General features: G+C 42.5%; 1 protein-coding gene across 2 annotated transcripts in view; it reads right to left on the minus strand.

The window, feature by feature from the left end:
• sgcd (sarcoglycan, delta (dystrophin-associated glycoprotein)) overlaps positions 1–24,265 on the minus strand; it is a 130,764-nt gene that overhangs the window by 22,474 nt on the left and 84,025 nt on the right. For both annotated transcript variants that reach the window (XM_023406329.2, XM_023406330.2), the window contains exon 6: positions 2,961–3,033. In XM_023406329.2, coding sequence (XP_023262097.1) covers positions 2,961–3,033 — 73 coding nt within the window. The remainder of the gene's footprint in view (positions 1–2,960; positions 3,034–24,265) is intronic.

The raw sequence follows: 24,265 nt of genomic DNA on the forward strand, positions 1-24,265 counted from the left end.
CCCAATTGCATGACCTACGCAGACTTTGTGGCTCTATAATAACAACCCACAACTTCCTGGTCCAAGAAACATCAATATTAAAATGAAAAAATCAAACAATGAAACAGTGCGCTCGTCACCAGCTGGACCCTGCACACCAGTCGTTCAGGTGGGGTGGAAGGTGGGCGGATCTGTGCTGGGAATTACATGAGGTTACCAAACAGGTACAACAGGAAGGTGAAGGAGATGTCAATCAATCACAGTCTGTACACGCCCACTCAGTCCTGGGGTTCAATAAGTGACAACACCTGTGTGTATGGTTTCTAAATATTTCTAAAAAATAAAGTGGTTCAACATTTAAATCACAATAAATAAGATTTTAACTTTGTGTCCTCTCTCTATCTCACTCCTTCACTGTCACACTGTATTTCTCTCTCCCAGTCCCTCTTTTCTTCTTCCTCTCATTCTCTGTCCCGTCATAAACATCACTTCCTCTCTCCTCTGTCACCACGGAGCTCACTCACTCTCTCTCTCTCTCTCTCTCTCTCTGATTGATTGTCATCACATCTGACATCACAGACGGGAGAAAGATGATAAACAAGACGTCTACACCGAGGAGACATCACACACACACACACACACACACACACACACACACACAGAGGACTTGAGGGAGGATACAGCCACACACAGTGAGTCTGTGTTGTTGAATTTGACTGATGATGCCTGTGAGAGAGCTGATAACCTGTGACACCTGGCCGCCTTAAAGAGACAGTACACCCAAAATATTTTGACTGTCAAACACCTACAGGCTCAAAAGGCTGTGACTTTAATTTAGTGCCTCAGTGAGAAAACAAATGTTATTTTAACAACAACTTAGTTTTAGCACAAACACGCCCCCTTGTAGTTAGAATCCACTGACAATTAAACAAAGTTTAGACGTTACTCTGCTTTCAGCTTTGAGAGTGAATCGGACAGTAACTGTGACACTGTTTCTTCTGGTTTTAATCCCCTGGTGTGTTTGTTGTGGAGAGGAGGAAACCTCTGAGGATAATTCAGCTGCAGGTAAAAACCTCCTGAACCACTGACCCTGAAGGAATTCAAACTGGGAGAAGCTGATGGCGGTGAAGATGACAACTCCCATGATCCCACGCTACTTTACCCGACTTTACCCAGTGCCGTCTTTTGTTTTTGCTCTCGCAGCAGAAGCTCCATGCTGTGCAGACTTTGTTTACATTTTCCAAACGAACGTGGCTGACGTCTGATTCATGCATTTCTCCTTCATCCTCCCCTTTTCTTTCTCTTTTTTTGTTTTGGCTCGTTTCAACTCGGTGAAACTGAATGTATAAGAATTTGTTGAACTGAAAATAAACTTGTTTGAACTGAAGCATAATCTGTTTTCACATCAAAACATCCATAGAAATGTGTAGAAGCACCTCGCTGCCGTCCATCTTTACGATGCTCCAAATTGTCATTGTCTCATCCAAAATCTGGCTGAACAGATCACTTCCTCCTCACCTCCTCCTCTCTTTCATCACATCATCTCTTTCCCTCATTTCCTTTGATGTCTTTTCAGGCAAACCTCGCTCTGGTTTCTCTCTGCTTCCCTTTACTCCTCTCTCTCCCTCTCTCTCTCATCTCACGCCTCTCCTGTTCATTTCCCCCTGACACAGGATACGCTGCTCTGATGTTTGATGAGCGTCTGGTTGTTGATTTGGAGACGGAGAGCGACTGATAAAGAGGAGAAGGAAGATGGGGAGGGATAATGCATCTGTTGCCAAAAGATGTACCCACTGATCTTCAAGATTATCCAACACAGCACTGATTCCGGCTCCTACAGCCAATCACCCAGGGAGAAGTGCTCCTTCCACCACGTCATAGGTTTTATATTCAGATCCTGCCTCTTCACCAGGTCTCATATTTTTTTTTTTTTTCCTCTCATGCAACTGAAAGATGAGATCATTTAAGTTGAGTAAGTATGAATAAGTTTGCCTCAAGGCTAACGCACGCACACGCATGCAAATACAGTATGGTTAATAAATGCATAAAAAGTCAGTGTTGAAATGTATGAAGGGCAAAAAATGACAAATATGATGATAAATATGAATAAATAAATCTTGAAATAAATAATTAAACATAAATAAATGCTAAATAAATACATTTTGGTAAGCAAAGTTGCTGCTTCTGTGTTTCTTTATTCATGCATGTCTACATTTATTTGTGTATTTTTGCATTTATTTAATAATTTTTTATTTATCCATACATTTATTTATGTATTTCTGTTTTTATTTATTTATACATTTATGTGATTATGCATTTCAAGTTTTATTTGTGTATTTATTTGTGTATATTCTTTTTGTTTCCGTTATGTTAATTAGGTGGGCGGTCCTCCCCAGTCTTATTCTTTGTATCATTCATCAAGTCTGAGTGTCAGTGAAAAAGAGAAAGACGGTATTTGTAAAATATACTGAAGCACGAGGCTTCAGGAAACAGAGAACGTCATGTCAGAAATAAGAGGCAGCTCCTGTCAACTGACTCTATCTGCATCTTTTCATTTGGCCGCGTTTATTTTTAGTTGCTGCTGATGATGAAGACTGATTCAAATCAGCACCTGCCTCTCCCAGGAGTCCCGTGTTAGATACAATCTCCTCTGCTGCAGTGGTCAGTCAGTCAGTGGCTGTTTGTGTAAATTCCCATTGTCCCCTTCCATATTTTGTGACTCTGAACAGGAACACCTTAAGATACATGAGCCAGAACACACACTTCTAAATGTGTGTTTCTTTCCCTCTACTTTAGCAGTATTAAACCTCAATGGGGCCTCTGTAATAAATAAGTTTGACTGGTTAGCGCCTAAAGAAAGGAAACAAATCCTCAGTAAACGTCCCAAATACAAGTTTATGCAAATAAAGTGTATTGTTTTGTTTGTTAATTGTATCAACAGTCCAAAAACCCAAATACATTCAGTTTAAAGTTCAACTCACCGTAGCTCTTTGAACGGCTCGGCCCTGACATGCGGCGTCTCCACTGATTTGCTGAACACGGCTCCTTCGGCCCCTGAAATCACAGAACAACAACGTCAAGACATGGAGACTGCCGTCAATCGAAACCACAAACCCCTCCCGTATGATCAATGGACATAATCTCTGAGACTCCGCCGATCCATACGGCTCCGGTGAGCGTGCACAGCGGCTCACCTCGCCGAAACCAAAGCCCAGACTCAAATACATTTGATAGGGAAGAAATACCCCGAGGGAATATTGTTTTTAAACTGAAAATGTTTTATTTTATGGCAGCTCAAACTCAAACATATGCTGTTCACTGTGCCAGCTAATGGAAGACAGGTTACATTTCAGCCTGTTTGCAGTGTTTCACATCAAAATAAGAAGCAACAACAATCTGTGAAGAGAAAACACGGACTGCTAGCACGGTAAAATGTCAAGACAAAGTGAGGTTTATTTATAGAATACAGGCCGTCATTTTTTGCGTATTCAGTTTAAAATAAAATAATACACACAACATTAAAGGTTCCACATTGTATAACGGTATATGTCCATGTCGTCTTTGATTATAGATCAGGTCTAGGTTCTATATTAATACTGTGAAAGTATCAAAGCCTCAGTCCACAGAGAAATGCACACAGCCTGTATTCAGAAACTGAGCCTTAAAACCAGCCGTCAGGACTTCTGGAACTTTGTGATGTCATAACAAAGCAGCCACCTCCTCTCAGCTGCACCCCAAGATTTGGTTTCTCTGAGTGTTTCACCTGAAATCTGCTATATTTTTATTCGACCAGTCAGAAAACAGTCAGCCAATCAGAAAGCCTTTCTTCTGATTTGAAGACTGAGAGGCCTGAGAGAGGAGATTTAAAATGAATTGAGATGGTTTTTGGTTCTTAAAACGGGACCTGTAAGGGGCCAAGTCTGAATTTATATCACTATAAAAAGAACTGTGTGGGTGATACAGCACATAGCGTTTAAAGGGCTCCTATAGGGTTCAAAAGTAATTGGACACTAGCAGCTGTGTGTCGTTTCAATGCTAGTTCAAGAGCTAAAGGGTTCAGACATGGCTCAGAGTTGACTGAGAGATCAGAGAGATGGTTGTTGGTTTTCCAAAATCCACAGTTGAGTGGAGGGGAGCAAGTCTTGTGGATGAGTGGAAAATGGTTTGCATTGTGAAGAAAAACCCCTTCATGAAAGGACAAGAAGTGGAAGAACACACTCCTGGATGTAGGTGGACAAGTTTCCTTGTCTACGATCCAGAGAAGACTTGAAGAACAGAACCTCAGAGGATTCACCACAAACCTCAAAAACAGAAAAGTCCAGGCTCCAGTTCACAAAGAGAAAACCAGTAGAGTTGTGGAACAAAGTTCAATACACCGATGAAACATAAATCAACCTCCAACAAAATGATGGAAAGAGGAAAATGTGGAGAAAACAAAAAGAACAGCTCGTGACCCAGAGCTACCACCTCATCTGTCAGACCTGGTGCCGGTTCTGTTACAGCTCGGGCATGTGTGGCTGCCAGTAGAACCGGCAAACTGGCATCTATTGATGATTTCACTGCTCACTTTCATCACTCAGCAAGGACGACCATCCTGGACACACAGCGAAAGAACTTTTTCAGGATGAAAAGGTGGATCTCGGTCTACGGGCTGAGGGACCAGACTCAAGACAGAGAGACCACACAACAAGAGGAGCTGGAGGAGGGCTGCAGTGATGCTAATGCTAATCATTACCTTGTTAACATCGAGTGTTGAATGCTAGCATTAGCGCGTTACCATGTCATGTCACCACAAAGCTCAACTGAGACTAATGACGACCAGTTTTGTTGAGACTGACAATGAAGATCTGAATCCGAGGCGTCTGCAAACTATGGAGAATAAATTTGTTCCAATATTAGCGACGAAGGTGTTTATTTGTGCCGACCACCTGCGGCGGATACGGCCGAATAATAAAGCTGTGAAGGATAAAAACAGACGCTCTACACGCAACTTTATTTCATGGTGTGAAATAAGCGTTACAGTTTTACAGAGCCACCAGTCTGGCTGCAGACGCTCAGTCCAAACCCCAGTTATCACAACAGCTGAAAGAAATGTGCTGACATACTTTACCACCTGAGGTATGATTTACACTTAAAACAAAGAAACCCTCGGCTGGCCCACACCCCGAGGCTCTGATTGACTGTAATGCCGATGCGGCAGCTCGGCTCAGAGTAAACCGAAGCGTTCAGGTGCATCAAATCAACAAAGCATCAGGTGCAGATCAATGGTCATGACTGAGTGTGTTTTCAGAGCGTTTCGAGGCGCTGCCGGGAATCAAAACACCTCTTCCTCCGTCACCACTGAAGTCTGATGGAAAACAGGAAATTCAACACATTCTGCATTTCTTTGGCATTTAGACTCAATTCAGAGAGAAAAGCTGTGTGCACACAGGTGAGGGTCCTCCACCACACTCAGCACGTCAAGCGTTTTAGGTTTAAGGGTCAGGGTTTAAACATATGCCCCGGAGAAAAAAATTCTATCACCCAAAATCAGCATCTGATCAATGAATAGCACAGAGGGGATTCAAAAACGTCTCGTCGGACTCGTTGCTGGCCGTTTCAGAGGTTCAGAAAAGCTGTGAGCAAACAGGCGAAGGTCCTCCACCACACTCAGCACGTCAAGCGTTTGTGCTAGAGAAGTGGAAAGAGAAACGCCGCCATGAAAATGAAGACGACACAGCTTCACAGGTTTGCTGTAAGTGGACTTAGAGGAATATCAGCTCTTAAATTTGCATATTTCTTTGGACAAACGGAGTTGAGGTGGTAATTGAGACTGATTATCAGATTATATTTGCATTAAAAGCATCAGATATTACAGATGTTATCAGAATATCAGTCTAAGAAATACAAATACATGGAATCATGATGAAAGTGAAGGAAATGTTGCACAAACAATGTGAAATCTGTCACAAAGTGCAGCGCTGGTTGTTGAAGTCAACAACTGAAACAAACAACTTTCTCTCATTTAAGTCGTTTGTGTTGACGCCACCTGGACGGACGCGGTCGCGTCAGGACAAGTTTGACGTGTTTGAGTATTTTTCAATTAAACAGGAGTTTAATGGCTGAGTTTCCCTGATGTCTGGAGATATTTACGACGCCCTCGTTCCTCCGGGGAGTTCTTCATAATACGGCTCAACCTGTCGAAAAGTCAGAGAAATAAAATATCTTTATGCAAAGTGGAGCTCCGTCTCGCCCATGTGGGATAGATAACTCTCCTTTTAATGACTGCTACAGGTGGAGACACTTCTGTTCTGCTTTTTTTTTTTACCCAAATGGATTGAACTCTTATTGGATTTCTGCTGGTAGTGACAGGATGATATTCAGCACAGAGAGTCGTGTACTTTGTGTATTCCTCAAAAATATACAGCAACAATTACCAAGAAAAATCATATATCATTAAACATCTACTGCGTCGTTTCAAGAGTCAAATATTTCAAGAATTAAGTGGCAACAGCTGATTTATTTTTCAGGATTTAAATTTGAAAGATTAATTTCTTGATAAGCGAAACTAAACTGATGAGTTAAGGAAGAAAAAAAAACAAAAACGTTCTGCTCTGGCGACATTTAAATACCCACGGTTCAGTCGGTTCGAGCCGGAGCAGAGACGAGGATGTAAAGTGAAGTGGAAGCCTTGGTGCATGTCACTGCCTCTCTCCTGCAGTAAAGTGAGTGAAGATAAAACAGAAGCCTCACATTATAAATCCCGGCTCTCATTCGGAATAAAAAGAACAAAAAGCTCTTTACTTTGCTTCTGGCTGTCACTCTGCCTTAACTCACTAGTTTAAAAGGATAAAACCGGTGTCGTTTTATTTTATTCATACCACCATTTTTATCTCCCATATAGAAAGTTCAAACACAGCTGATGTAGTGAGAGTGAAGAAATTTCTTTTTTCTTTTATTATATAAATACCTTTTCATTTCAAATGAGGCAGGCCATTGTGTCTGGATACACACACACACACACACACACACACACACACACATCTATATATATATATATATATAGATATATACATGTGTGTGTTTTTCTGTTACATGTGTGAAATGGTACCAATGAATCTTAGCAACCGTTTCAATAGATAATTCAGTTTGTTTAATTTAGTTCTCCAGAGCTTCACCTCTGACTTCACTCTTCCCTCATCACTCCATCAAACCCAGTTTTGAGACTCTTCATGGCCGGTGCGTTTCAGCCATAAACTGTCAGTCCAGTAACTAGAATGTGACTCCGTGGAGCGTATACCTTCACCAAGGCCAAACAATCCTACACATCCTGTCTGTCAGAACCGGATCAACAGCCAAACATGAATTCCTGAGAAACTGACGGAAGTGAAGAAAAAACAAACAAACAAAAAAAGCCCTATCTCTGAATGTGGGGGAAAGTGATAAAAACACTTCCTGGATCTGCTCATTTAAGTAGATCGGCACCAAAATTTAATGGGTTCATCCCTGACCCATCCCCCATCAATCCACCAAGTTTGGTGCAAATCAGTTCAGCACTTTTTGCAGAATCCTACTGAAGAACAAACAAGGTGGTAAGGAAGTAATTACCTATTTATAGTCGTTTGTTTTCACTAGTGGATTCAAACTGCATAAACATAAACTATTCACAGGAAGTGATGCATTCATGTACTCCAGTGTTATCACTATTTTTTATCTCTGTAATATTACTGATTAAGTGGTGAGACTTCTACAGGCATTTCAGAACCATAACTGTTAATGGAAACCAAACATTTCCTACTGCAGCTTCACATTAAAAGCATTCAACTGGCAAAACACAGGGTGGCTTTTATTGTGAAGCAGCCGCGGTCAATGAGGTGAGTGCAAACAGTGAATGGGCTTTAAAAATGTGTTTACCCAACAAGACGGGGTCATCTTTGGAGCGTTTTGTCACTTTTTAATTTGTGCATAAGACAAATATAAACTTGTTATGAGATTGTTTTGATATGAGTATCACCTTTAAAATACATCCAGCATCAGTCAGGCTCTGGTTGTGTGTCAGACACTGACAGAGACAAGACATTTACTCACATGAGCCGTCACAGTTTATTGACACTGTGCCACCGCATATGTTTATATATATATATATATTTTGTTATTAGTAATCTGTGGTGTCATGTTTTCAGCGGGCAGAGTGGGACCACTCCACTCATGTGCACCTCTGTGAATAAAACTTGATTTATCAGATTTTCTGATCACAGTCTCCACGTGAATACTGAGCAGAGCAGCAGCAATACGTCACGTCGCTGACATGTTCATGGACCGGTCTGAACAGGGTGTGTGTGTGTGTGTGTGTGTGTGTGTGTGTGTGTGTGTGTGTGTGTGTGGGGGGGGGGGGGGGGGGGGGTCGTCTGAGAAAATGAATGATGCCATTAAAGATTAATGTGTCTGTGTGAGCAGCTGTGTGTCTACGTGTACGCATGTATATGTGCATGTGGGTGTATCAGTGTGTGTGTGTGTGTGTGTGTGTGTGTGCGCGCTTATGAAGTAGACGTCGACCAGGGGCAGATATCATCAGTTGTGGCCTGAAGAATCTCAGAGGTGATGAAATACTGAGACACACGGGGCGCAGAAAGAACTCCCTCCAGGAATAATTTCAATGATTGGTGACAGTCGTGGGCGACACATGAGCAACAATAACTGAAAACCAAAACCTTGCATTTATCTCGGTGCATTTTTGTGCATGATGCTCCACTGGTTTGGTTACACAATGGAAAAATCACTATATATTCGTGTTATTTGTATTTTAACAAACAGTCCGTTTTTGTATTTCGATTTGGAACAAAAGAAAGTAACCGCTACTCTCATGCCTTCACTCTCTTCCTCGGAGTAGTTTTTCCTCGTCGGATTGGAGGGTGGACAGACAGAGGGAGTCGTAATGCTGTACAGGCAAATTTGTGATTCGCCACATTGGGCTATATACTTGACTATATACTTGACTATCGTTAGTAATAAGGGACAAAACACTCGAAATCGCCACTGAGACTAAAGTTGAATACCAAGTTGACTTCTTACAAATGAGCCTTGCTCTGTTGGGAAGCCAGTGAGGGATCACATTCTTGTAATACAGCATTGAGTCATTACAGAAGGTTATTAACTGAAGTTGGGAATCTGAAGGGATGTTTGCATTTCAGAAGTTAAAAATTATATTAATAGTGGAAAAAACAATAATAAATATCCTTTAGTCTGTAACACTTAGCTTGTTAGCATGCTACTGTAGAATGTTTAGTATGCAACACTTAGCTTGCTAGTATACTAATGCACACTGTTTAGTATGTAAGATTTAGCATGTTAGCATGCTAATGTACAATGTGCAGCATGCTACGTTAAAGTCATCCTCTGGGGACCGTGAATGTCTGTACAAAATATCCATGGACATCCATCTGAACGTTGTCCAGATATTGGACGACGGACCAAAAGGCTGATAAGTTACAGCCACTAGCTCGGCTTGTAGCCCACTCATAAGAATGTACTATTATGGTTTGAAAAATGAAACATGGAGTTTTCTTGCAGAAACTCTGCCTCACATTTTTTTTTTTTCTTTTTTTGTAACACAGCAAAAGCAAAACTGTGTACTTTGAAACACAATCATCACAACAATACTGCAAACTCCTGGAGGTGAGTATATAATATCCCAAAGACAGAGAGTCCTGCCTCCCAAAATGCTGCAGGACCAGGAAGTTTAATATTCACCCATTTCATATTTTTCTCTGTCTGCCCCCTTTTATCTTTCTCTCTCATTCCATCATTTGCTCGCTCTCATTTTCACTGCTGCAGACTACTATATAATATTCTTCCCTTTTAGTATTTCAGTCAGACTGGAGGTGTAGCCAGCAGCCCTTCCTAATAAATAGCCAGCGCTCCCTGCTGAGATGCTTTGCCCTTTCTCCTCTGAATGGTATAAGGAAATCAGCAGCTTTTATTAAAGGGGGCAATTCTCCACCTCAACAGTAAGTTTAGGCTGTCAAACAGTGTGTGCAGCTAGCGGATTAAAGAAAGGAAAGAGAGAGCAGGGAGATCAAAGTAAGTACTGAATACAGAAGAAATGGAGGGAGAAAACAGAGAAAGAGGGAATGGAGAAACTGAGGAAGAAAACAGAAAGAAAACATGAGGGAGCAGGGCAGGAAAAAAAGAAAAAAGAAAAAAGGAAAAGACTATGGCAGCCTGTTGACAGACGGCGCTCTCTTGCTCAACTCAACTTCGACTCGTCACATGCAGCCGGCGGATTACAGCCTGCTACGGAGAGACGTGACAAGCCACCAACAATTTCTCCCACACTGCAGGTGAATATAAATCATTTACTCTCGGTCATATCACTCCTCAACTTCTGCTTTTCTCTTTTTTTTCTCCTGCCTAAATGTGCTGACAGAGCGCGGAGACGTTGTCGCCGGAGTGACAGTGATCGGCGAGAGACATTTTAACGTCGGTGTGGCATCAGCGATGTCGGCTTGCAGAATCCTCCCCAGCCTGCACCGACTGACAGGCTGTCACCCCATGTGGAATAATACAAAAACAACAGTGTGTGTACAATTTATTTTTCTTTCTTTGCAGCCACTGCTCAAGGTTTGGAAGATTGCCGAGCCGGTTTTGATTTGGAACAAGAGTCCAAATCACGAGAGGCAAGTTTGTCAAGACTCGCTGGAGACGAGGCGCTAAAAAACTCGGGTCAAGGTGTGAGTTTAAAGAGGGGAGAAGATATATTAGATATACTGCAGGTGTAGCAGAGAGCTCACTGGGGCATACAGGCTTGTAGGCCTGTGTGGTCGTCATTAACCCTGTTCACCACAGGCCAGACTGATCCCAGATCTGTCAGTCAAATTTCCCCTAAATTTGATTTTTCACACAAAATAGAAATGAAACTAAATACAACAAACAATGTAATGTATGATTTACACACTGATTTATCTTCAGCCAAACAGGCTCTCCCTCACACACACACACACACACACACACACACACACACACACACACACACACACACACACACACACACACAGTCGTCATCATCATCATCATTCTAGTTGAGAAATATGAGCCGGTGAGTGGTGATCAGTCAGCACCCAGGGACAAAGATGATTAAAGCGACTCCATGAGGAGATCATGTGATCGTCTCTCCGTCTGCCACCTCCATACCTCCTCTCCGTCACTCCATCATGAGCACAAAGACGGAGAGACGGACGGAAACAGAGGGAAAGTACGAGCTCTCTAAAACTCCTCGCACACTGCGGCGATACGTGTCCTCATTTAGATTTTTTTTCTCTCACACACGTCACAGAGCCAAACAAGTTTTCAAATCAAAAAAAGTTGGAGTACTTTTTACATCACTGAGCACGCGGCTGTCACAAACTGAGGCAGACATTAATATGAAGATGGTTGTCATAACGCTGACACCGTGGCCGGACGCCACACAACCAATAGAAAAAATAAAAATAAAAAGCAAAGGCAACTAACGATGTATATTTATTTTGAATGTGTGAAAATCTTGCATTTATTTTGAATAATTATATCTGTGTGAAAATGAGATCTTTAAACCGTGCATGATTGGACACTGACTGTGATGGACTGTGGTGCATTGCTGGAGAACAGAAATCCATCTATCCTAAAAACATTTAACATATAAGATTCTGTTGAAACCGGCGTGCGGCGTGGACGCAGCGGAGAGGACGGGCGGACAGACGTTAACGGGGAACAGAGAGGGTAACGTCCTTCACAAGAGATAGTAAAAGATAGTTAAGAGCCTGAACCTTCCTGTCTGCCTGTCTGTCTGTCTGTCTGCCTGCCTGTCTGTGTCTCTGTGTGTGAGACGCCTGCAGCCCGCGGGGCGGCAGTAATGAAGTCCTGAGCCTCTAATTGGAAAGAATCACAGCGAGCAGGACGTTTGATATTCCTCTACAAATAGGCCTGCCGGGGACGTTGACTTGAAGAGTGTTGGGCCAAGCTGATTAGCCTGGTGTGTGTGTGTGTGTGTGTGTGTGTGTGTGTGTGTGTGTGTGTGTGTGTGTGTGTGTGTGTGTGTTGAGCTCATTTCAGTTCAGTCATTTGTCCTTTGTGCATCCTGAAAGTAACATATAATAGTTTCTGAGCGCTTGCAGCAGGCAGGCAGGCAGACAGACAGACAGACAGACAGACAGACAGACAGACACACACACACACACACACACACACACACACACACATTGATGAGCCCGTTTCACAAAGAGCGAACGCAGCTGTAGCCGATCTGAATGTCCCTCTCCACCCGTCCTGCTTTACTATAATAGACACTTCACACAGGCAGAATTAGGGTTTTGTGTAACATATTTAATGGCTGGATGAAGAGGGGGATTTCTTAGAGATGTTTTAATCAGTGTGCACCATGTGGCCAAAAGTGTGTGGACACCATTGCCATTGGATTTCCTCTGTAGTTATTACACAACTGATGTCTGTGGTTTCGTTTTTTTATTGTAAAGCACTGAAGCTTAATCTGTTGTATGAAAAGTGCTTTGTAAATAAAGTTTATTATTATTCAATCAAAGACCAATGATGTCAGCCCATGATCACATGGTGCATCTTCACTGTTCACTGTTTTTCATTGTCAAGATTCAGTTGATGTAGGAATAACACGTCTGATCATTTGCACCAAGTATCTAATCAATAATAAATGAATAACGGCTCACAGTTAATACGGGTGAAACTAAAGTTACACAACGTTAAGCGGACGTGTGCGTCAGCGTCTATTTCTGGCAGACTGCGGAAGTCCGACTCATCCATGTGTAATCCATTTCATAATGACAGATTTCAAAAACAGACCAAAGCAGGAACAACCACATACTCAGGGTTCCATAAATGAAATAAATAAAAATAAAATGCTAATGTTTATACAGAATTTAACTTTTCATCAACGAAGTTCATCAGATTCATTAAAACAGATTTTTAGTTTTAGGGAAATCTATCTCACGGCTGCACGAAGAGAAACCAAGGAAGTCAGCAGTTACAGTGAAAGGTGTGTTCAGGTCTCTGGGGTGTAACTTCCACCTGGTGTGATCATGAATTATGACACTTTAAAAGGTCCCATAGAGTCTAAAGGTGCATGTCCATGTGTTGTTTGATTATAAAGCAGTCTAGTTCTGTTTCTAATCCATCTATTCTGGGGTTAGTCTAAGACATGAGTCATGTGGAGTGACGAGTGTAAACACCTTCACCTGTGACTCTCCACACCTGTGGGTTCGACTGTATTCATGAAGCTATTTTCAAAGCCATTAACGGTGACGGAGGCGGAGGAGGGAACCTGTCCGACCGTTACCACCGTTTCCTTTCATGTGCTTCTTAACTACCGCCGTAATCAGTCCTCATCTGGTGTCCAGTCGATGAGCGGCCGGCACGCTCCGATCGATGAGGCCCACCTGCATTTACACACCGCTCGATGCTTGGTGCTTTTTACCACTCTGTTCTCCATCCTTCCTCTCATCATCATCATCATCATCTTCCTTTCACTCTCTCTCTCTCTCTCCATTTGCCTCATAAACATGTACGAACCGCACGGTGGGATCGATAAAAGCCATCCCCGGGTTTTAATGTTGACTTCCTCCAGACAAGATATCACGCCTCTGAGATTATTTCATCAGCGTGTTTCCAGAATGTGACCTCTTCCTCTTTCTCCTCTTTGTCTTCACCTCTTTTTATCTTTCCTTTCTTTTCTCATCCTTTTCTCATCCAGTCTGTTTTCCTCTCTTTATTTCCCTCCTCACATATTTCTTCCTCTTCACGTTTCCACTCTTCCTTCCTTCTAGATCTATTCTTTCTACCACTGCCCCCCCTCATTCATCTTTCCTTCCCCTCCATCATTTCTTTTCCCATTGTCGCCTCTCTCTCCCTCTACTTCATCTCATCTTTCCCTCATTTTCTTCATTTCCCTCCTTCCTTACTAATGTAATCCTGCGCCTCTCTTCTTTCTTTCATTGTTTCCTGTCTTCACCTTCCTCACTCCTTTCCTTTCCCTGACTACCTTGTTTCCTTCCTTCCCTCTTAAAATGTTCATCTCTCAGCCACCTCCTTTAATTTCTTCCCTGCACTCCTCTCCCACTGCCCCCCCCCTCCGTGTTCCCTCCTAACATCCTCTTTTCCCTTCCTTTACCTCCTTTGTTTCCTTGTCCCCTCACTCTACATTCGCTCCCGTCCCTCCCTCCGTTTATTTAGTTATTTTTTATTTTTTGTCGTCCACCGCTGAGATCAATCAAGAACTTATGAAGCATGCGGCGGGATAAATCAGCTGTGTTTGAAGGCCTCGTGAAGATTCACTTAACGGTATTTCATGTCAGTGGGCGAGCGGCACTGATAAGGAATGGTGGAGAGCGAGAGCCCGAAAAAGAGAGGAAACTGGGCTGAGGAGGAGGAAGAGTAGAGGAGGGAAACGGGGCGGAGAGAGAGAGAGAAATGTGTTGGATAAAGAAAAACGCCCCGAGTGAGGAGAGTAAATAAAACAAAGTGAAGAAAGATTAACAGTTGTTATAAACCCTATAAGATAGAAGCATTCTCACTTGAATTTCAGGCCACTGAGAAGTTATTTTGTTTATCCAGACCAGAGCCATTGGTGGCAGGGAATTATGGGTATTACGGGGAAAATAGGGTATTATGAGGACAGTGATATTACGGAGCCGAGGGGGAGGAATCCTCAGCGCTGCAGAGCCTTTGCACCAGCGCTTACTGTGAACACATACATGTACAGTGGTGAAACAGCGCGGTGACAGACTCATGCACAGAGTGAAATACTGCCGCACAGATTAGACGTTAGATCCTGTAATTTATCGCTCACAAGGTCTCGGGGGCACGGACGGCTGCAGAAGTTCATAAAATGCCTGTAAAATTAAAAATGAAGGAGGGGGAGAAAGGTGCTGATGATAATGTTTGCATATCGCCAGGTATAGAGTATTTCCAGTGATTGATGATTGGAACCTCTGCCCCCCCCCCCCCGGGCCACCGTAGTTAATTCACGGCCGTCTGTTGGCGCGTTGTTTGATCGGAAAACAAGCGAGTGTGAAGCAGAAGCACATCCGAGCAACGTGTGATACAAAACATTAGAGATTCAAACGACAATGACACACAAACACACACAGAAAATAACACAACTAATGTGAGTCTTTGTATTCAACATAAACAAACTGTGATGTTTGAACACATTCTTCTGCTCACAAATCTGATGTGTATGAGTAAATAAATCAATAATTAATCAGTCTTCTTCTCTGTGTCTTGCTGTAATGTGCCGCAGCTTAATGCGCCACCTACTGGCGTATTAAGTAAATTTTGAAGTATTAAACTATATGTTAATGTAAAAGACAATAAAGGTCAAAATGTTTTATTATGTGTTATATACACAGCAAATTAATAATTGGGCAAAAAAAAAAGAAAGAAAGATATATTCAAATTAATTTTTCTTTCAATTAACTGCATTAATGTTGACAGATATTTGTAAAATGCATAATGTGTTTATCAGTTAGTTAAATATTATGTAGAAATATAGCCGCAAGCAGCAGCGACCAGGGTCCAGTCAGACGCTTGTTTCTTATGTAATTGATTATGAATGAGACACAGTCAGACCAAGATCCTGAAGATTTAGCATGAAGACCAGGTTAGGTACAGCGGGGGGGGCGGGGGGGGGGCTTGAACCCTCAACCTTTGGATTGGGGAAACAAATTCCTTATTGCAGATTTGCTGCCATTTACAATCACGGCAATAATTTAGAAGTTACAGCAATTAAACAAACTTCCTGTTGATTGGACGATCACAGTGGAAATTACAGGCTGCTGAATTTTGATTGGCTGCTGGCAACCCCATTGATTAGGCTACCAGAGCAGCATTTTAAGGAAAGTTATACAATGTTACTAAACCAAATTTGAGTTTTAGTTATAGCGCCTCCTAGTGGTCTATTTGTATGAGACGTGGGGACTGTCTGTGTACAATGTCATGAAGTTTCATGTTTCTAGATTTTATGGTTTCGGTTGCACAAATAAAGATAATAATCTAAACAAAAACAACAGGGTTCCCTAATTCCTGCAGCACACAATAATATTCACACCACAGAGTTACAGGAAACTGCTCCGGTTGTTTCAGGCTCAGAGGCTCCGTGCAGAGAAGTGGAATTTCTCTCCAGACTGTCAGTCAGCTGATGTGGCTGTCGAGCTCCTGGAGGAGGTGACGGCAGCAGTTTAAACCGCTGTGGAGCCTCTGATGTATTTTTCTATTAGGTCTATAACCCAACCAACCATCTGTTCCAAAAACTTTCCTCTGGGAGACCGTACCGGGCCATTAAGACCACAACTACCCGCCACCTTAAAAGCCTCTTCACAAGGGCTGTCAACCCTCTCTAACACACACACACACACACACACGAACAGTATATACACACATTTATCTGCCCAGAGGCAAGCTGTGCTCTACAAACTCCCCCCTCTCACCAGTGCAGCTGCATGTGATCTCATGACTGTTACTGTACCTGTAAATGTAAATCCCACCACTTCCTCCAAGTGCTGTCAACACAAACTCTAAAGCCGCATTAGTGTGACTGTACTGAATATTACGAGCGAGTAAACAGCAACATTCACACTGCTGTTAATGTGCTGCTTGTTTCTGTTCAAACCCGAGCTGAGAAAGCGACGCAGTTCTTTCCATTACTGCAGTTTCACACGTTTAAAAAATCAACACCTGTGTCCTGCGCAGTCAAACCACTGTCTCCTTTATGCATTTTATATTTGATTGGAAACGAGACGACAGGTACTGAAGTACGTGAAAAATTTCCATCTCAGCTCGCCATCAAGCATCCTCCATTTCTGAGCCGTACCCCAGCTCAAGGTGACAGCTCTTCACGACGCGTCAGTGACTGGAGGGAAATGAAAATAATGTCTGAGGAGTGAGATGTACGTTAGCTGGTGAGCTGTATTTTCATCACGACGAAGCAGAGGAGCTGCACTCATGTTGCCAATAAACACTCAACCAGTGGCAACTACCACATTCAATACACACACACACACACACACATTCACATTCAATATATTAAAGTATAGTTCAGTGAATCAGCATCCGTTTAATACAAAACTCCCAAAACAAGAGTTGCTGGTTCTGCTTTGAGACGGTTGGATCATTTCCACAGACTGTTGTTGTGTAGACGGTGACGAGTCACACTTTTTTTGAAAGCTGGATTTCTTTCCAGGGAACAAAGTGTGCCATTTAAATGTGTCTTGTGTCTGCACATCTGCGATGTGTCGGAGCAACTCAAACACCGTCCAAGAGTTAATTGTCTGACGAGATGAAAGACTGCAAAGAAAATGCAAATGTCAGACCGCGCGCAAGACTGTAATTAACCAGAATGTCGGCTAAATGGTGAATTATGTTGAGTGAATTTGTAACTCGGTTATGAATCAGCTCATCACAAGCTGCGGCTGAGAACAGCATCACAGCACAGTGTGAAGCCGCTCCCATCTCACAGGAAATCTTCCTTTATTAGTACAAAGTTTGATATTAGAAGCGTAAATGTCAAAATATCTGTAGTATCTCTGATGTACAGTATATCATTTATACAGCAGATTAATCCACAATAAAACAAATCAGTTGCAGCCTGTTTTCATAAATAATAATTGGACTTGTTGCAGGTAAGGAAGCACAGTACAGCTGTGTCTCAATTCAGAGGTCACGTCCTTCTAAGGAAGGAAATGAGACGGTCTGGTCACCAGCTGTGCCCATCCTTATAGTTGCGCCGCAAAGCAGCAAAGCAAAGCCAGCAAAGCTGAGCTGAAACTAAATACTAATATTTAACTGTGTCATCCTCAGGCTCTCTGTCAGTGTTGTTTGCATTCACTACCAGCGAGCAGTAAGATCTTGGGATAAGTTGGGCCATGAAGGATCCACCTGTTGGATCCTCTGTTGCCCAGGAGAAGAAGGTTGCATTTGAGGGAGATTTCAAAAAGGGACGGACGAGACTGGTCTTCACATGCCGCCTCCGAAGACTTACTTTTCAGCAGTGAACTTCCTCTCGCTGCAAAAAGTCAAAGGAAAAACTTTGAACTTCAGCGATGTTACTCAGTGATTTAGAAATGGAACTTGTTTTCCTTTCATTAATGGTGTGTTTTTTCATACAAGCAATCGTAGCAATCGAGGAACCTTTTCCCTCGTTGGTTGCAGCCCGTCATTAAATAAAAAGGCTGGTATTTGTTGCTTTTGTCCAGACTTAAGGGCAAAGTGTCACCTCACCCGCCGTGAAATAAGGAAGCTTCTGCAACCAGCTGCCGAAGCGTCTCAGGGTGCTGTAATGCCGGGGAATTGGTGCAATTCGTCTGCCTGTGGCGCATCTCCATCTAGTCACCCACAAAATTACATGAATTTGTATCTGGGGAGTCACTGAAAGTAAATAACTTCAGGTCCAAGTGAGTCCAACAGTGCTGCCTTCTCTTCAGTCTGACCTGACTTTCTACTTTCTGCCACTCCTCCTCACTTCCTCCTTTCCTTCCTCCTCCGCCTTTTCCCCCTCCGTCTGTTTGTGTCTCACTTTGCCTCCTCTTCTTTGTCTTAATAACTCTGCTGGTTAAAACCAGGGAGCGGGAGAAAAGGAGGAGGATGGAGGTGAATGTTGGGCTTGATGTACAGCTGATGAGGGTCTGGGACTGGATGGGGGGGCTGGAGAGGGGTGGGGGGGCCGCAGGCTTTAGTCTCACAACAGGACAGTGAGATTGCACATTAACATGAAATATATTTAGTTCTCCTTCCATCTCATTACAGCAGGTCAAAGAGAGCTGGAGGAGGATCTGGTAAGAACAGAGCAAAACGAGCCACTGAACACATTTAACAAGAGGCGGGAGGGGGGGGGGGGGGGGGGGGGGGTGAGGTGAGGAGCCTGCAGCGCTAACAGATGATTAAAATCATTCATTCTCAAATTAAAAGAAACCTGAAGCCAAAAATGTCTCGTTACTATATGAGGACAATGTGATTTGTAAAAGGTGAGATGCGTTGACTGTATTTTCTCATATAAGGATTTACCCTTTACTATATCTATGTATGTTCTGTTGTTGTTTTCAACAAATCCAACGAAAACACTACAACAACATGTTTGCATCTGTGTCTCAGTATTTTCTTACTTCCTGTCTGTCAGACGTGAATCTTTAAAGGTTGTGTAAACGGTGGTTACTGCCTCTAGACGACCAGCATCTGAGATCAAAACACACACTTCATCTGCCACCTTCAGCCAGGGCGACACGAGCGACACTGATGGAGCCGGTAAAAACTTTAAAAACTTTTTGGGATGTTTTGACGGTCCACCCGCTGATCTGGATTTGAGCTGGCGGTCCCCATGTGCTCCGGTCTTTTTAGATTATTAAATCAAAATTTCGTTTACAGAACCTTTAAAAAAAAAAAAGACTCACTAATATATTTCATTTCAATGTTTGAAAAGGTCCAGAAACTTCCTAATACAGCTGCACATTGTAGTTTTCTAGCAAATGTTATTCAAACTGGAGGAAATGGTGCATTTGGGGACTATTTTCAGCGGTGGATTAATCCACATTTGGTGCTCTGGTGAGTATTTATGCCAGGAGGATGGTGTGTAAAATAAACCGCAGTGTGTGTGTTCATGGTGATGAAGGAACATGTCTCCCAGTGCAACAGTGTGACTCACTGATGTGTTTTTAGAAACAACAGAGCTCTATGTCTATTGTTAGTGGGATCATGGGATTTGTTGACAATATAAAAACAGTGAGTGGTGGCACGACGAAGGGTTAAGCAGAGAGAGACGGAGTGGAGGAGCCAGGAGTGTGAGCACATGTGTGTGTGTGTGTGTTTAAGTGCCACAACATGAGATAACATCATCCTCGGCTACAGGACCATCTATCACTGCAGCAGCGAACGGGCAGCTGCAGGATCCATACCAGATCAAACCGATGCTGTCGGAGCCTGTGGGTGTTGGTGAACTCAGGATGTGGAAGTGCTGCTGTCTGCTGGTTCTGATTAATACATCGCTACTTTATTAGATTTAAATGGTGGGAAATACACACACATATATATATAAAATATATTTAATTATGTTTTTTAATTATAGTATTGATCCTGTCGTGAACTGGTTATTTTCATTACTGATGCATTTTCTTGTTTATTTGTTAGTTAATAGTTTGTCTCCATTACTTCATTGCACTTTTTTGTTTTGATTGTTTATTTGCTTTGCTCTGGTTGGTGGGGATGTGACATGGACGGAAGGACGGTTTGTGTTTGTTGTTTGTAGTTGTTTGTTCATGCTGCTCCTGTGTTGCTGTTTTTGTTTGACTTTAAAATGATTAAAAAGTACGAAGTTCAACACTATGCGAGTCCTTTGACAGTGAAATATTGGCTCTGGGTCACTAAAATCTGTCTCTCTGAGATTTCTGTAAATTATGTTAGAATGAAAAATGCATGAGCAGAAGAAAAACATAGTAATCCTACGTGCAGATATGAGTGTGAAACACTGCAAATATGCAAAGTGCTCAGCATGCACTGACTTTCATTTGTATTTAAAAAAACAAATTAGCTTTGTTTATAACACTCTGTGTATCCCTCATATTCATTCAGTGCCTGTTATTAATTGGTATGGGAAAAAATCTTTTTGGGCCACTATAAAATCACCCTGCCTGTTCCTGGGGTGTTTGTTTACAGCTCACATCTCTGCATGTACAGTAAGGCTTGAATCGCCAGGACACTGTCGACTCAAACACTGAAATCCGTAATTTTCCCTTGTTCATATTGTGATTTTATGCGTGTGTGTCTCTGAAAACCTGGCCTGTATCCAGTGTGAATTTTCCTTCATTTAGTTATGGTGAAATCCTCACTGTGTATCCCTCAAATTCAATCAGTGCCTGTTATAATGGTAATGAGAGAGCCATATGGCAGACACAAACACAAATGAGGGCAGCGCTCGGGCAAATGACAAGCAGCAGAGTATGTACACAACAAAAAAAAAAAGAAAGATCGGTCCTGACAATTAGAACACAACACGATGTGTAGGTGGGACGGTGTTTGTCGTGTTCGTGTTTGCTTTCCTGTGCGCGCATTAATCAGCGTCTCTGCAGCTGTTCTAGTCAAAGCTGTGAAACGAATGGGGGTGAAGTGAAAGGGACATTTGAGGAGTTTCTCAACTCATTTGATTTGATCTTTGAGTGACTAAAATCTTAAAAAAAAAAAAAAAAGGTTTCTAACCGTCTGTTGCACATGAGCCGCTGAGTGAAAACACAAAGACGTGGAAAAGTTCGCACGTCAAAAAAGAAGGGCAAAAAAATTTAACAGCAATAACAAAACCTATAAATATCTCCTTAAAACGAAAGGATGATAATCAATGCAACCAGAAATATCTTTTTAAAAATTTCACACATTCTTCTTTCTTGTCAAAACCAGTAACCTGTTTTACCCACAATGCACCTTAATCACAAAAAGCTTGGTCTATGATTCAGGTGCGTTGAGCTATCAGCAGCTAATGTAGCCTTTAGAGGTCTGGTAAACTCACGGCTTTTTAACTCCAGGCCCCAGATTTCTTCAACCGACTTCATTCACCTTTATCTTTGTAAGGGAAAGAAACATCTTCTGATACAAGCCACCGCTCTTCATCGGCACCACAAAACTACAGTCTTTCAATAGATCTCATTCAACAAGAATCATACTCCAGCCCAGCTAATGTCCCACCTCCCCCTTCCTCTTTAGCACATGAACAGATCTTAGACGACTGTGAAAGTCACCTTAGAGTAAATTCAAGCATCAGTGATGAAAGAATGGCATCGTGGCTGTCGGTTATGCTTCCATGCTAGATGTTATGACTACATTAGCACTAACTGCACTCGCCTCCTCTCTCACACAGATGGCCCATTACGTGTTGGGTGGGGGGTAAAGACAGAGAGCACATTACACTTCTCAACTGCCTATAGGATGCACGCTGCCTGTCACTGATATATAACTGCCTTTGGAAAACAAACAGTGCCAGCCGTGATCTCTGCAAACGGCTTTGCCAGGGCTCTCGAATGCGCCTCGTTTGTCAGGGACGTTGCCAGCTGCGGGCGCCCGGAGCAGAGGGGACGAGAGAGCGCCTTCCCTCCGCCACGCTTACAATCTAATCTGGCTTCATGACCGCTGGCCGCCTGGATTTATGTCAGCAATGAAACAAGGCTGCGGGAGATGTCCTCGAACCCTGCAGCCGGCCAGGTGTGAGGTACACAAACGCACACACACGAGCTGCAACTGTACATACACGAAGGACCTACTTCTTCTGTCTATCTTTGCGGAACCAAGACTTGACCACCGAGTTGGACTGGCCACAAATTAAATTAGTAGGGTTTTGTTTTTCTGCCATGGGTCTAAGGTCTGGGGCAGGAACACCAGTTGTACTCAGTACCTGGTCTGATCACATAATGACTGCGGGAGAAAACATTTCAGGAAGACAGTAGCCTCTGTAAAGGGTTTATGCTTTTAAATGATTAATGTTTGGAGTCCACAGATAATAGTGCTGCTAATTGGTTCGCCGAATTTTGGTTTGAGTCTAATTATCTTGGGATCTATTAAAGGTCAGACGAAACTGTGCAGGGTCTCAATCTGAGTGAGTTTCACTCTTTGTTCATGACATGTTCAGGTCCAACACTTTAGACCACTACTCCAAAACTCTTTCCATAAAACTGACAAGTAAGTGAAGTTGTGGGATCCGTCAGCATCTCTCCTCAACCTTAATTAGCATAATCTCTTTAATGATATTCTCAATATTTGTTTCTGAGAAAATTGTGTTTTTATTGGTGGTTTGGTTTGTAAATATTTGAATATAGAATCTGTTGAATGTAACAAAAAAAAATCATCTATTTTGCTGATGTTTCTTACTTGAAATGCATCTTGGGAGTTGTAGTTGGCTTCTCTCATTTGGTTTTTACGTACACAGGACTGGACTTTGGACAGATAATCTCAGAGGTTCCTCGTCTTTTCTACTAAAGGACGTTCAAGGATGGTCTTCATCGTTGAAAGCTCTGGGTGTGTTCAGAAGAAATCTACTAAAGTGTGTCGTAGATTTTTTTGAGTAACATTTATCGTCAAGGTCAAGAACGAAAAAAGAAAACAAAAGTTAGCAGCATTCAGCATTCAGCCTGCAGTCCATCTTCAAAACTCACATAGATTATCACTGCGTTTTACAAGTGTCTGCCCAGTTTGCTCGTTTTATTAGTCTGCTTGAAGTCCAGTGCAGCGGAGATGAGCAGGTACATCACACACAAACAAACAAACACACACACACACACACACACACACACACACACACACACACACACACACACACACACACACACAGGTCAGTCGTAGCTGCAGTCATCGGGGTTTAATGGACTCTTCATCATCTCCTTAACGTGGTCAGCTGACAGGAATCCAATGGCTGCTCGCGCCCAAACACATTTCCCATTCACTCCAGATAAAACCATGAAATGTAGACTGCCTCCGCCTCGCCTTGAATAAATTCGCTGCCCCCCCACACACACACCCCCAACCCCTCGCTCCCATCACGCTGTAACTCTGGAGTGTCTTTAATGGTCTTATTACGGCTTCACTGTGTCCACTCTGAAGGAAGGAGAGCTGGGAATAAAAGACGGGGTCTGAAGCTGAAGCTGTCGGGGAGGGAAGTGCAGTGATGAAGATCACCCAGGTAGCTCCATCAGATTCTAGATATTTTTTAGATTATTTCCTTTAACGCACCTTGTTGCTGCACAATCCTTCTATGATATAAGCCTGATCACGTCATGTTGCCATAGACACCTATGTCATCATTGGTACTGTCAGATACTCGTGTTAAAATAGGGATTTATTGCAGTTGAAAATCATTAAAAAAAAAAACCTAACTTTTTATTAGCCGTGACACAGGAGAGGGTTTTATTGCATGAAGTTCTAAAAATATGTCTCCGCTGTGACGAGTTTCAAAGTTTCAGCCTCAGAGCTGCCACTCAAAACCCGTTATGGATCCCCAAGTCATAAGAAACCTCTGTTAGCATTGAAAACCAAATATTAGAGAGATGTTTTACAGCGCTTCCTAGAGCCGTTATCATTAAATATTGCTCACAGTGAATGAGCATGTGAACCCCTGAAAGTATTGGTAGGTAAGTAAGGTTTTCATGTTCTTTATATTTATATTTTGACAATTTTACCAACGTGAACATCTGGAATAAAAAAATGTTTAGATTTGGTACTTGTTTTGTTTCTGGCAGATTATTTATTACATCATGGTGATGAACTCTGATTGGACAGGCACCTT

Source organism: Seriola lalandi, unplaced genomic scaffold (genome assembly GCF_002814215.2).
Source record: "Seriola lalandi dorsalis isolate HSWRI2012SDOR001 ecotype SW California unplaced genomic scaffold, Sedor1 jcf7180002054303, whole genome shotgun sequence".
Classification (NCBI taxonomy): Eukaryota; Metazoa; Chordata; class Actinopteri; order Carangiformes; family Carangidae; genus Seriola; species Seriola lalandi.